The sequence below is a fragment of the Apteryx mantelli genome, chromosome 27 (genome assembly GCF_036417845.1).
Source record: "Apteryx mantelli isolate bAptMan1 chromosome 27, bAptMan1.hap1, whole genome shotgun sequence".
NCBI lineage: Eukaryota > Metazoa > Chordata > Aves > Apterygiformes > Apterygidae > Apteryx > Apteryx mantelli.
In genome coordinates, this window is record NC_090004.1 from 8,750,766 (window position 1) to 8,763,637 (window position 12,872).

General features: G+C 46.4%; 1 protein-coding gene across 5 annotated transcripts in view; it reads right to left on the reverse strand.

Moving 5' to 3' along the window:
• FHL3 (four and a half LIM domains 3) overlaps positions 1 to 12,872 on the reverse strand; it is a 31,749-nt gene that overhangs the window by 7,638 nt on the left and 11,239 nt on the right. Inside the window, exon 1 of one of the 5 annotated variants that reach the window (XM_067311580.1) lies at positions 382 to 415. The exons of the other annotated variants lie outside the window; for them this stretch is intronic. Coding sequence (XP_067167681.1) covers positions 382 to 400 — 19 coding nt within the window. The 5' untranslated portion in view covers positions 401 to 415. Of the gene's footprint in view, positions 1 to 381; positions 416 to 12,872 lie in introns of those variants that run through there. 5 annotated transcript variants of the gene reach the window in all.

Below are 12,872 nucleotides of genomic sequence, written 5' to 3' on the forward strand. Positions count from 1 at the left end.
AACCCTGTTCTGCTGTGGCAACTGAGCTATCACTGTGAGCAAAAACAAGAATAGGTCAAAAAAAAAAAGTCAAGACAGGAATATTTCAATCTCAAATGTTGTTTGTCATTCTTCTTCCTGTCAGTGCCAATCCCCTTCTCCCTCCATGGCCAAGGCCAGCTTGCACTGAAGTGCTTACCAGGGCACTCCTGCTAATCCCTGCACTGGCATAAGTCACAGGCTGGCACACAGCAGTCATGCTGCAGCGCACAGATGCCTACGGTGGGCAACACCGTTAGGTGTCACCTGGTGTCATTTTCACTGCAGAAACACAACACAGAACGACTGTGGAAGAGGAAATGAAAACCACACAGAGCCTTTGGTGCTGCCCTTACAACTGACCTAGCATTCCTTGTTCCATTTGTCTCCTCTTTGAGTAGCTTCTCCCAAAGTCAGTCTAGCTGTTACACACTGTTTGAGCCAACTCACACTCTCCAAGCTGAAGAGTCCAGGCAGGCTGGGAGATGTGCAGACCACCAGCATGGTGAGTCCCAGGGCTGTCACATGGCAGACAGCTACGAGAGCATACAGAATCAGACTCCATGCTGCCTTTTCCAGAGAATAAAGAACAGACCCAGGAAGTTTGCTCAGGGTTATTTGTGTTAGATAAGCTGCAAGGAAGGGATCTGTTTGCTCTTTGTTCTGGTCTCACATGCCATGCTGGGTAGGGGTGTTAAACCCCTGTGCAATGCCAAAGCAAACACTGCATCCTCACCCCTGAGGACCCAGCACTGCTGGAGACCAAGTTCACGGAGAAGAGGAAGGTGAGACAAAAGAAACAGAGCAGAAAATAGCCCACAACTCCTACTGTGATTATCCTGAGGAACTTGGAAATTGTCTCTATTCATGCAGAAAAGAGGTGGATTTTTAAAACGGATTAAAAAAAACAAAACTGTAACTGAGAGCCATATTTAGCAGACAGTACAGGCAGTCACCATGCATGCTAATTAGCATGTTCCCGTACTCTCCAGTCTGCACCACCCTGTGAACATTAGATGTGTGCTAAGCCGATGGAGGTAACGCCTTCATTACCAACCAAGGTGTTGCCCTAAAAAGACAGGATTGCAACTGCAAAGAGACTCTTCACTTACAGAACTGCTGTTTAGAGACATTTTCACAGGCTCTCACCACATTTCACAGGGTGGCAACGCTACCCTCAGAGGCTTCCCTGCCGTCAGGGCGGTCGTAGCTCCCAGATGCCCCGCAGCACCGTGCCCCAGCTGACAGCCCAGCCTGCCTGCCGACTAGCGCCAGGCTGGCTGCAGCAAGGAGCCGTGCTGCTGCCTGGCAGGAGGCACCTGCGTGCCGCACAGTGACCGGCCGTGCTGCCCCGCAGCCCCAGCCGGCAGCACCGGGGCACGTGCAGCTCCCGCCTGCCTGCTGCAGCTCACCCAGCTCCTGCAGTCCGCCACGCTGCTTCATGCCTGGCTGCTGAACTAAAAGTGCATTAGGTTTATTATTTCAGTGGCAAACAGAAGAAAACATAACCCCTAAACAGGACGCGCAGGCTGATGCCTCTTGGCCACAGCAAGCACTACAGTCAGCAGCCAGCACGGAATAAGCATGGCCCCACAGGACAAGGTCTGCCTGGAGCCGGCCCCTTGCCTGTGGGATGGACGGTGGAGCTGGACTCGCGATATTCTCTCAGCTGTCTCACTGGCTGTCTGCGGGCAAAAATAAACAACAGATCATATGCCTGCCAGCTGTCTCCCCTTCCCCTTTGGCAGATATACTTGTCCTCATGGAGAAAAGGAAGTCCAGTTCCTCTCCTGTGCCCAAAAAACAAACAGCTTTGGGAACGAGAGCTCCGCACAAACATTTGAAGTGCTCTGGGATGCAAATCTGATCAGTCTGGAACAGAGCTCAGAATAGCTTCATGCATGAGAAAGGTCAGCAATCCGTCAAAGACGCGCAGCAGAGTCCACTTTCTAATCAGAGAGCAACATGCACGTAACACCATGCTGGTGTCACTGGCCACAGCAACCCGGCAGATGGCTTAGCAACAGCCCCAGGAGATTATTACCTTAATTTTAGTGTCTATAAACTGGAGACCTATTATGCAAAGGAGGTGGTACAGACTGTCTAGGGCCAGGCTTTCCACTAGATTCAATCACTCACGAGTTTAATCAGCCTTTTGAGACGATTCCTGCTACAATGAAATCCTCCAGCCAGAGGTCTCACTTATATGGTGAACCAATAACCTTGTGTAACTTCACACCAGTTTGTTGTTCGTTGTCAGGTCACAACCAGCTGCTCCATGAAGTGATCCTCGAGCAACCCGTATGGCTATTCCTAGGAAAATGCTTAATCTTTCCAGGACACAGGAATAGACCTGCCTTTGACTGTGTGTCAGGTTCCTGTCTATTCTCATCTTCCCCGGGCTGCTCTGAGCACAACTTGTGCACTGGCAGTTCATACCTAAACAAACATGCAGAGGAGAAAGCACAACCTTGCAGGGAGAGGCAAGCATTCCCCATGTAAGGATGAAGCTGTCCAGGGGATAAGGCTTTGGAAGAAGGTTCTCAAAGTGCTTCAGGGTCAGAAGAGGAGAATAACACTTTTTGTTCCCTGTTGGCTTTCCAGACTCATTATAGCTCCTGGAATCTGTGCAAGATTGCTGCCTATTGCCGACCCTAAAAGGGAAACCAGCTGCTGCTTGTCCTGAGGAGCAGCTCTGGCCCATCACAGCCAGGCCGGGAACACTCTCAATCCCCCTTTCCCAACACTGTTTCTGCAGCTCCGCTCAGTATTACTGCCATCCCCCAGCTGGAGAGCGGACTGAGGCCAGCAGCAGCCCAGGGCCGCGCATGGCTAGCTCCCAAGAGCCTGTTCGTTCCTCTGCACCAGGTTATTTGCACCTCCTTGTGCTGCCGCCGCCTCTATTGCTAGTCTCTGCTGGACTTCCAGTGTCCCCAGCATGGCTCTGGACACAGCCTGTGGGGTCAGCCGCCGCTGGCGGCTGCCTGGGCTGCTGAGGGCGAGCGAGCCCGCGGCAGCATGTACGGGCAGGCCGGGGCACAGAGGTGGCTTCAGGCTGCTCCTGAGCCGTGAGAACGGCTGCAGGCCTCATGCAGCGGGAGCAAGGTCCCATCTGGCGTGAAAATGGATCTTGCTTTTAGGTGAGAGGTTGGAGGAAGCTTGCCAGAGAGGTGCCAAGTGTTTCATCAGGGCAAGTGAGCTGGATCCAGCTTGCACGCAGCATCGTCAGGGAGCTGTGTTATATCAAGCCTTCACCTGCCCGTTCTCAGCTCCACTGAGTCACTTCCTGCCCTCAGATCTCGCCTCCCAAGCTCCCGCTCCAGCCCCAACCACCCCATGGACAGCTCCGACATTGTAAAGACAAAGGGCTGCTCTGGGGGGGCCTCAGTGCTGCGAGGAGTGGAGCCCCCCCAGCACAGCCTCAGCAGCTCCCTTGACTCCCCCACTGCAACCACACCTGGAGGACCCTGCCCGTCATTTCTCCAACACAGAGGGAAGGCTTCGTTCTTATTCTGTGGTCCACCAGCCTGCCTCAGGGCTGCCCCTGCGGGAGAGGAGCGGATCGGCCAGGTGCGAGGCTGCACAGCCCTCCTCCTGCATGCACAACCACGCTGCCAGGCAAGCTGCATCCACCTGTGCGCACAGCAGGCTCTGCTGAAAGCGGCACAACCTGCCTGGAGGAAGGGGGGCCAGGAAGGCGCCTGCTCAGGCCACTGCCTGGAGACCAGTCATACCGAACAGCAGCTGCCTGGAGAGAGGAGAGGCAGAAGGAGGTTATTACAAGTGCAACAAGAGCACTGGAAGGCCACATAGCCACAGGGCTAAGCATGAAGACACGTGGTTTGGAGGAAGAGAAACAGACGATCCATTCAAACAAAAACAGTGAAAAATGCCAGGCTTCCCGTGGGTGCCCATCATCACTGTGTCCATCCACCCGTCAAAGCCCCAAGGCAGGGAGGGCAGAGCGCAGGCTGACAAGGAGAACGGCTGAGGCCTGAGGAAGGCAACAGCAACTCAGCTCTTGCTCTAAGCTTATTTTCTTCAGGGAGAGCTAATTCTACCAGGGTCAGAAAAAGAAGTTTAAAAGTCCATACTATGCCATCATAAAATGAAAAATTTCATGTAGAAAGGCAAGAGAGGAAGATTTTAGAGTTAAAATATATTAAACACCTATAAGGATTAATAAACTATTTCAGGTTCTGAACGAAATCCTCCCTCTTCAGAGGGCAATCTTGGACGGACAGCACAGCAACCAATGGCAGAGCTGGCAGGATGCACCCTGTATCATTCCTGACATGAAAATCGAATGTTTGCTCAAGAGATCAGCTGTTAATCTTATTTAAAAAATGTATACAAAATTAGTTAAGCCAGTGGGCTTAAGCACATTCTTTGCATTCAACAGGAAGTCAGGAACTGAAAACATTTGGGCAGTTTGGATCTGTCATGATTCAAACAGACACTTAATTGAAGGAGGAAGTCCAAGAGCAGAGGAGTAAGATATGAACACATCAGAAACTTCTCCCAAGCCAAGTAAATCCCTTTTACCAGATGGTTAGAAAACCCATGGCTTTCAAATTGCCAGAAGAGATTCTTACCAACCTCTTCTCTTCTGCCTGTCAAGGGCAGAAGAGGTTTGGGAGGCAAGAGAAACAGGCAGACCCAAGCACCATACTGCAGGAACCTTCCCTTGCCACATGCAACACCCACCAAGCAAAAGGAGCCTGCTGGCCCCTAACAGCTTGCAAACAAACAGGTTTACTACAGGGGGACTTGTAACCTGCTATAGGGCTGCAGGCAGCAGCTGCAGACATGGCCAGGGTGACCATAATAGGAAGAAAGACAGGAGAGCCAAGTTTCAGAGAGCGTGACTGAGCACAGGAACTTTGGTGCGATTAGAGGAGCAGGGAGGCACAGTCCTGGCAAACAGTTGCTCGTATCAACTCTTAAAAAGGAGTAAAGAGCAAGCGTGCAACTGCTTGCTGAACTCCTGCTCCCTTCTCCCCACAAGGATGTTAGTCATCCCATTTAAGAGAGAAGGGTAAGCTCCCATTTAAATATGGTAACAGTGATGTCAAAAAATTAAATCTCCAGGGCATTTTCCCTCCAGTTACATGTGCTTCTATAAAAGGTGAATTCTGCCTTGCTGTCTCTTCCCCAAAGAGAACCAAAGTGAGGTTCCCTGGCATGAACTGCTCCACGCTGCAGTGCTAACTCTGGTCACTTTGGACATCAGGTTCTCTTCCAAAGGGCTCCCTCTCTCTGAAGCCCATCTGTTTACGTTACACCAGCCTGGGAGCCCAAAATGTTTTTCTGGAAATAAACTGCATTAGTTATGAAAACATCTGAGGAGGACAGTGGAGAAGAATCAGAATAAGCTAAAAAGGCTATTAACACCCTGAGCTAGTGGGATTACTGTCAGGTTCTACAAGTAATAGCTGGATGCGAGAGTAGCTTTCAAAGTCTTTCTCCTAAATATTTTGAATGTTTTCGGTTTCTACAGATCTCTCAGTCCCATGCCTTAGGGTGCCTCTACTGCACAGCCAAGCTGCGCTCTCAGCGCTGGGAGCAAAACATGTATGCCACACACTCCTGGCAGTGCGTCGGCACAGCTGACCACCTGATAAAAGACAGCTTTCAATAAGCAGATAATCTATTGCTGTAGGAGTTAGAGTCAGAGAAACACCCCAAAGCTAAGGGAAAAAATAAAGTCTCAACAGGCAGGACAGATGTACAGGAAGGTAACTGATGAATCTCAGTGATGACAAAGTAAAAATCCACCTGAAGCTCCATAAAAGATTTTTTTTTTAAAGTAGTTTCAAGACACATGATCATCCATGTCACAGCACTTAAAACAGCCACCGAATCCAATATTCAGAAAGTCATATTCCCTAGATGTTCTCAGGGAGACCTGAATTTCTGTGATTTGGGATATGTGCTTCCAGAACAGTCATCTGCTTCAACATCCCATGGACTGCACCCTTAGCAACACTGGGCTGCGTACTGAAAGCAGGTGCACACAGGCTTCAGGCTTTCTTAGTCTGAGAAAATAAACCCTGTCAATGCTAATTTCAGTCATGAAACTCCCTGTGCTCTGATTCCAAGAGGAAGTCGCTTTGCGACAACTCAGAGAAGGAAAGAACACCGCAGGGTTTAAGGCACCAAGGCTCGCTGCTCGTGCGTGATATGCACCAGCGGGCAAAGCGCAGGCTCAGCAGCGGCACTTCCAGGGGCCATCACAAAGAGGCTGCCCGTGTCAGACCTTACCAGCACCTCACACGAAATTCTCAACGCGCGAACATGCTTAATTCCTATCTGCTTGTACTATCTGGGCCTCAAAAGTACTAGCAAAAATGCCATCAGTGAAGGGGTGTGACAAATCATATCATGGCAGTAAGCCAACATCAAACTCATGAACTTCCTTAGCTTTCCTTTTTCAACTAGAAAATTGGGCCAGAATGAGGAACTTGTTACTTGCGCAAGGCTGAATAGGCATTTCAGACATCTTGCGCAGACCGTACATTAATCATCATGCTACTGGCAACAAACAGTAATGCAAAAAAACCCCCAAAAAACAAAAAACAAACTCTAAAGATAGCCATCAACCGTATGAAGCAAATTAATGGGCAGTGGCTGGCCTCCAGGCCCCAAGTTTCACACCAAGTCTGTGTAGAAGCTAATCTGGAAAGTCAAATGCCCGTTGCTTAGAAATGGATTAATTTATAGGTGAACCTTCTTTGTCCGTGTCAGTATAAAGTGATGGACAAGAAAAGGAGTGGGAAGGAACCACTGGATGAGGTTCCACCAAGAAAGCCATGAAGAGAGTATATATACATGCACACACAACTACAAATTGGTACATACAGTGCCTCACTTTATCTGCCTGTTGTAGCATGTTTTTCTTGTCTGCATACTATAGCCTTTGAACACCACGCCAGCGTGATCACAGTCGCTCACGAGGAACAGGGCCCCCTTCATGAAGTCAGTATTCTCTGGGAAGCAAACATACACCCACAAAGACTGGACAGGGGAAAACACATTCACGCCCCAAACTCAAAAGACAGTTCTGTTCCTTACACAGAGCCTAAGATGTCCACAGAGAATTGCCAAATACTCCCAGGGCAGAAACCTGGTAAGATCAACATAATATCCTTGATATTACGAAAAGAAAAAGGGAGTCCCACAGAGTAAATACGTTGTGAGGATTATAATCTAGTAATAAAAGTTTAATTTCGGACTGAATTGATTTATGCCCACATAAACCAGCAAAGTTGGCCCATAGCCATATAAATGCCTAACTGCTTATTTGAATGTACAAATGGAGGACTCCGGCAATACTGTTTCAAAATCTCTTTGCCCCATGCAGTGAAGGTCATATCTAGTACACTGGAATTCAAACGCTGAAAGCATGACAGGAAATGACTAACTGCACACTCAGGCCAATTTACCTTCATCTTAGATCCACTCAGCACACCAAGATCATGCAATTCAAATAGACATCACAGCCTCCATGCAGAAAAAAAATAATCAGACTGCTCTAGTTGCTAGGTTTTGGGGTCTACACATCTCCGTACAGAACTCACTGCAAAATGAAGGAATTCTGCTCTGTTTCCCTAAACTTTTCTTACAATTCAAGCCATATGCTATAGTTTTTACTATTCCTTCCCCCTCAGAGGCAGTTGTTTTTTTTAAATGGAGGATGAAACCATTCTTATTTCAGAGGTGATATATAATTTAAGCCAGTGTTTACAAAGCCTTTTGTAGTCCCTGGATAAAAGGTACGTACAGCATTACACCTCTGTTTTGCACAGAAAGGCATTCAAGGGGCTGCTTCAAGCTTGCTTCTAAACAAGCATGCGCTTGGCATTGTGGACAGGCAGAATGGGAAGGATGCAGCTGCAGTGCACGTGCTTTGCGCTTGCATGCTGAAAAGCGAACCTGCTTGGTTGGAGCCCAATCCCTTATTAACTGTCTTCTCCAGAAAGCCTGGCAGCTCTTTTGCTGATTAAGGGTCTGCTCAACTTCAGTTTTTATAAACAAAGCAGCTTTTACTTACAGGAGCAAGCAAAGACACATAAATCAGACATTTTATTTAATGCACGCCTATTATTTAAAGAGCAAAGATTTCTTTTACCCCCCTAAATTTGATCAAAATATGCCCTTTTTGATTTGATTCTTTGTCTCCCAAACTCAAGCATTTGCAGTTAGTTTCTCGCATATAACCAGATATACCAACTGTGAAGACAACCTACAGTCACAGCCCTGGCACTTTTGTGCCTTTCAAGGCTGTTCTGGCATGCAAAATCAGCAGAGCAAAGCAAGTGCTGGGTACGAGGTGGCAGAGGAGACACAAAAATGTCACTCGTGTGCCACATGTTCTTGCCAGCAGCCTCTCCTGCTGTCTAATCAGTAACTGCGGGCACCTGTGTGCTGGCTACCTGCGTGAGAAGTACAGTCTCTGTCTAAAGGACTTTTTACAGCTGCTGGTGTCCCTTGCAAGGAAAGGCAATTACAACTCTAACTCCCAGCATATCAGCACCTTCTAAATCTGGGGAAGGATTGAATCCTGGCAAAGACTGATTGTCTCAGGTTACCATCCCGAGAACTGCTTGCTTGTGGTCTGAAACAAAACTAAGATCATCTGTTGCCTGGGAGATGCTGTGTGTGCCAGCTGCAGCCGTTCTGAAAAAAGGTAACTCTACAAGGGCAGCATAGCTGAGCCTTGAGAGTGCAAGAAACTGCCGAAAGGAGACTGGCAGGGGATCCTGGAAAGCAGGAAGACAGTCTTGTCTTTTAAACACTGCCTTGCCAAGTTTCCACCTCATGTGGCTGATGCTGTCTTGGCTTGATGAGCTGGTCCCCAGGTATCATTTACTTTAACCATACAGAGTTAGTTATCCACAAGTCAGGCTCCTTGTTAGAGCATTTCTCACTGACATCCTTTTAAATTACTCTTAAATATTGCACATTCTAAATAAGAGAAGCCATCAGTTAAAATCATCATACATTTTACATAAAATCTAAGAAGCAAGTCCTTGTGAGGACTAAAAAGATTTGCAAGAAGCAACATGCCTTCCAATTTCTGCCATGCTCTGCTGCAATACTTTGAGATACAGAATCTTTGGTACCTATAAAGAGGAAGACCATCACCACATCCACAAGACTAAGCAGAATGGCTATTACAAATGGGCACAAATGCTCATAAAGTTAAGTGTGAATGCCTTCATGTCACACAGCTAAACATGAGGTTTCCAAAACTTATGCCCCTGCAGCGCTACTGCTTGCACACTGACTGCACTCGAATCTGGGCCATGCAAACACCTAGCAATGCTGCTGGCAGGCAGCACGGGGAAGCACATGTGCTGCCTGTGCCTAAAAACTCAAGAAGAGATGAAAACTGCTCCTTTACAGAAAGAAAGCACCCTACATAAACAGAGAAGAAACAACAACATTAGAAAGCCCCTGACCCAGGCCTGTGGCTCATTTTCAGCACCTCATCCTCTCACACAAATCTGAGATTTATGCAGAGATTTGCCAAGATACCAACAGAACAGAACAGCCAGGGTTTTAAGTAACAGAGGGCCCTCTAACCCAGACTTTAAGGTAAAGACCAGGAAGAGCTGATGTTTCAGCCCCTGAAGCAGAGGATAAGAAAAAATGCCCGATTTCTTAGCTGCAGTGAAGTTGTTCCACGCTCATTCACTGAAAGCAACAGCAGCAGCTTGCATCCTTCCCAAGAAAGCGCGGCTGTACCAGCGCTAGAAAGGGAAGGCACAGCAGGGTGCTCTGACGAGACGAAAGAGCTCCCAAAGCTGTTTGCACGCTTGGGCAGCTGGAGGATTGTGGGCTGCACTTCAACAAGGAAACACCACTACCCTGACACCTCCTCTCTGTTCTCCCAACTGATCAAAACAAAAATGTTTTATTTGCAGACTGTTTGTCCCAAACCAGCAAATCCCCACAAACAAAAACTTAGACCAGTTCTCTAACTGTTACCTTGCATTGCTGAATGCCCTGGATCAGCGTACAACCCAATGTGGTCTCAATGGCAGCAGCAATACCCGAAGCCAATGCAAGACTGGCTCTCCCGAGGACTCAGCGGAGTCAGTTACAGCAGGTGTGACACACAAGAGCCTCTCACTAGTAAATCATCACTTCACTAGCAAAACACTCAAGTGCTTGCCCAGAAACAAAAGCAGTCACATCATAAACCAGAGACTGACCTCAGCACAGGGATTGCATTTCCTACAGAGGTTCAGATTTCATTACTTGTGGCTGGAAATTGGACTCTTACAATTAAAGTTACTCTAAATTTTCATAAGAAACATAAGAATCTCAGATTCCAATTTTGTCATATATAGTAGACTTCTGAAACCTTTTTGCCCCTCAATGTCATGGCAACAGAAAAGAACAAACAAGCAAGACTCATAACAGAAAGTTAAATGCTAATAAACATCATTATTAGCCTTACCTACCAAGTCAGGTGCTAATGAAGGCAGCAGCAGAACTTTCATTGATTTCCACTGGAAAGGATTAGTGTTATTGAAACAGAATGATCTACTTGGGGTCCATTTATTCAAAATTTTTGAACTGCCCCCTTCCCCTCTTACTCAGAGTTCCAGTTCTGCATCTTCTTCCAAATTAAAACTCAAAACTAGAAAAGATCTGAAAGCACAGATTTGACCATTCCTTAGTTGAGTCATTGTTCCACAGAGCATGAAGCATGATATAATCCGTGCGCATGGTCCAACACCTTTACCAACTTGAAGTGCATTTGTGGTTTTCCACACACAACTCTTCAGGGTCTCCAAAAGCAACGCATGCAAGACTTCGATACAAGCTCAGGGGGCCAGATTTAATCTTCCTGTGACTTACATGACGTTTGTGTAGGGTGGAGAAATACAAGAGAAAACTTCTCTTGGCCGAGTTCCATGCAACACATTGTGTACTTTTCGCTATTAATGACTCCTTGGTAAGTACCACTATTACTCTACATAATCCAGAACACTCTGAATGAGATATTACAGCAATTTTCTTGGCATCAAAGTGTTCACTGAGTTAAGGATAGTCAGTGAAATACCTTAAAATTTCATTGCTGGCTTTTCTATGTAAAAATTTCCACATGCTGAGAAAAGGGGCAGGTGAAATTACCTAATCCTCACTCCAGTATACGAACTAAATATTAGTGTCCTTAAATGGAATGTAGTTTAACTCCCTGTCTCCCTATTGCAGATAACACAAACATATGTGATGATCCAGTGCAAGACCATTAGTGGAAGAGTGCTTAGTTTCCAGAGTTAAACAGACCTGAAATCCTGTACCTTTCACAGGATTACTGCTTCCTCCATTCCCTGCTAGATGTCACCAGCAAAAACATTATTTACCCTCACAGCACCAGCAGGGCAGGGAATTATTTTACCCCCCTACTGGGACCCGCACCCCGGAAGGTTTTGGCACAAGGCATGCCTGGTAGAGCTAAAAATAAAACCAAGATCTGAGTCCTGTCCAGTGATTAAGCTGGAAAGCTTCTCTCCCCTTCTGAGATGGAACATCTATCCCAATCTACCTGGAAACCGCAAAGTCCACTAATGCATGTTATAGACCCATGTCCAAATGCATTCCACAGACCAAACTCCTTGTGAAACACAGGCGAAAAGGAGAGGGAGAGACAGATGGACACAGTCCTGTGCAGTTACTCTGCATTCCAGATCTTTTGTCCAAATAACACTGTGTCTTTGCTAGACAGTCCTGGTAATTAAACTTGGGGCTTTAAAAATGAGCAAGATGACCCAGAAGATGGCACTGGAATAGTGAAACACCAAGAGTTATCCCTCTGTTCAAACTGTATAAGTTCTGAAGAGTAAAAAAGCCATTTTTTCTTAAATTAGGGTGGTAGAATTCCAAGGCAAGATCAAAAGCCTGACAAACATCAGTAGTTTAGACTAGTACTTGGGATCATGAGTCTCAGAAGTAGTTCTTGCACTCAAAGACAGTTCAGGATCTGCTTTTTTTGTTTCTTCACAATCCTAGCATCCTAGGCAACATCTAGGAATACCACCATCAGCTGTAGACCTCAGAGGGATATTTTGTCTTCAACCACGTTGAAGTCAGGCCTTTCAGTTAGACATGTTATATTATTATTCAACTTCTTCTGAGCCTGAAAACCCAGAACATTTTTCCATAGCAGTACTAAGTTAATATATATGCTGTTTTAGTAGCAAACGGCATGATCTGCAGCCACTGACTGAACTACGACAGAAGTTACCCAACTTCTAATACACTCACATGAAGGAAATCCTGTGGGCTTGGATTGTTCAAAAAAAATCAGGTTGCTTTAGGGTTACAGGAACAACACATGTCCAGAATGGTCTTTAAACTGATAAGATATGGGTTGCAAATCAACTGCCAACTGTTTTTACAATTTGCATTTCATATTAAAAAAAAAACAACCCTCTCCAAAGACCTCAGGAGCCAGAGCTCAGCCTGGAAAGGATTTTTATGGTCACACTGTAAACCCACAGAGAGTAGGGGTCTAGAACGGAAACAGTTCATTACAGCCAAAACACTGATCTTGGGTTCTGCCTGGAACAGCTGGGATTATTTCCCCAGTTAAGCAAATTACTGTTACTAAAACCCACTCTCATATTCAAAGGCACTTGTAGAAGATGCTGAATAATCACTCTTCTTCCCAGATAACAAACTAAGAGCTGAATGCGTTGAGGGGTTTCTGTGTGAGCACTTGAAATTTGGATAAATAAATCCAAAATATCAAGGCCATATTTACATTACAGGGTAATAATTAAATATCTATAATCTTGTGGTTCCAATATTCTAGGGTTTTCTATGCACTAAAATAT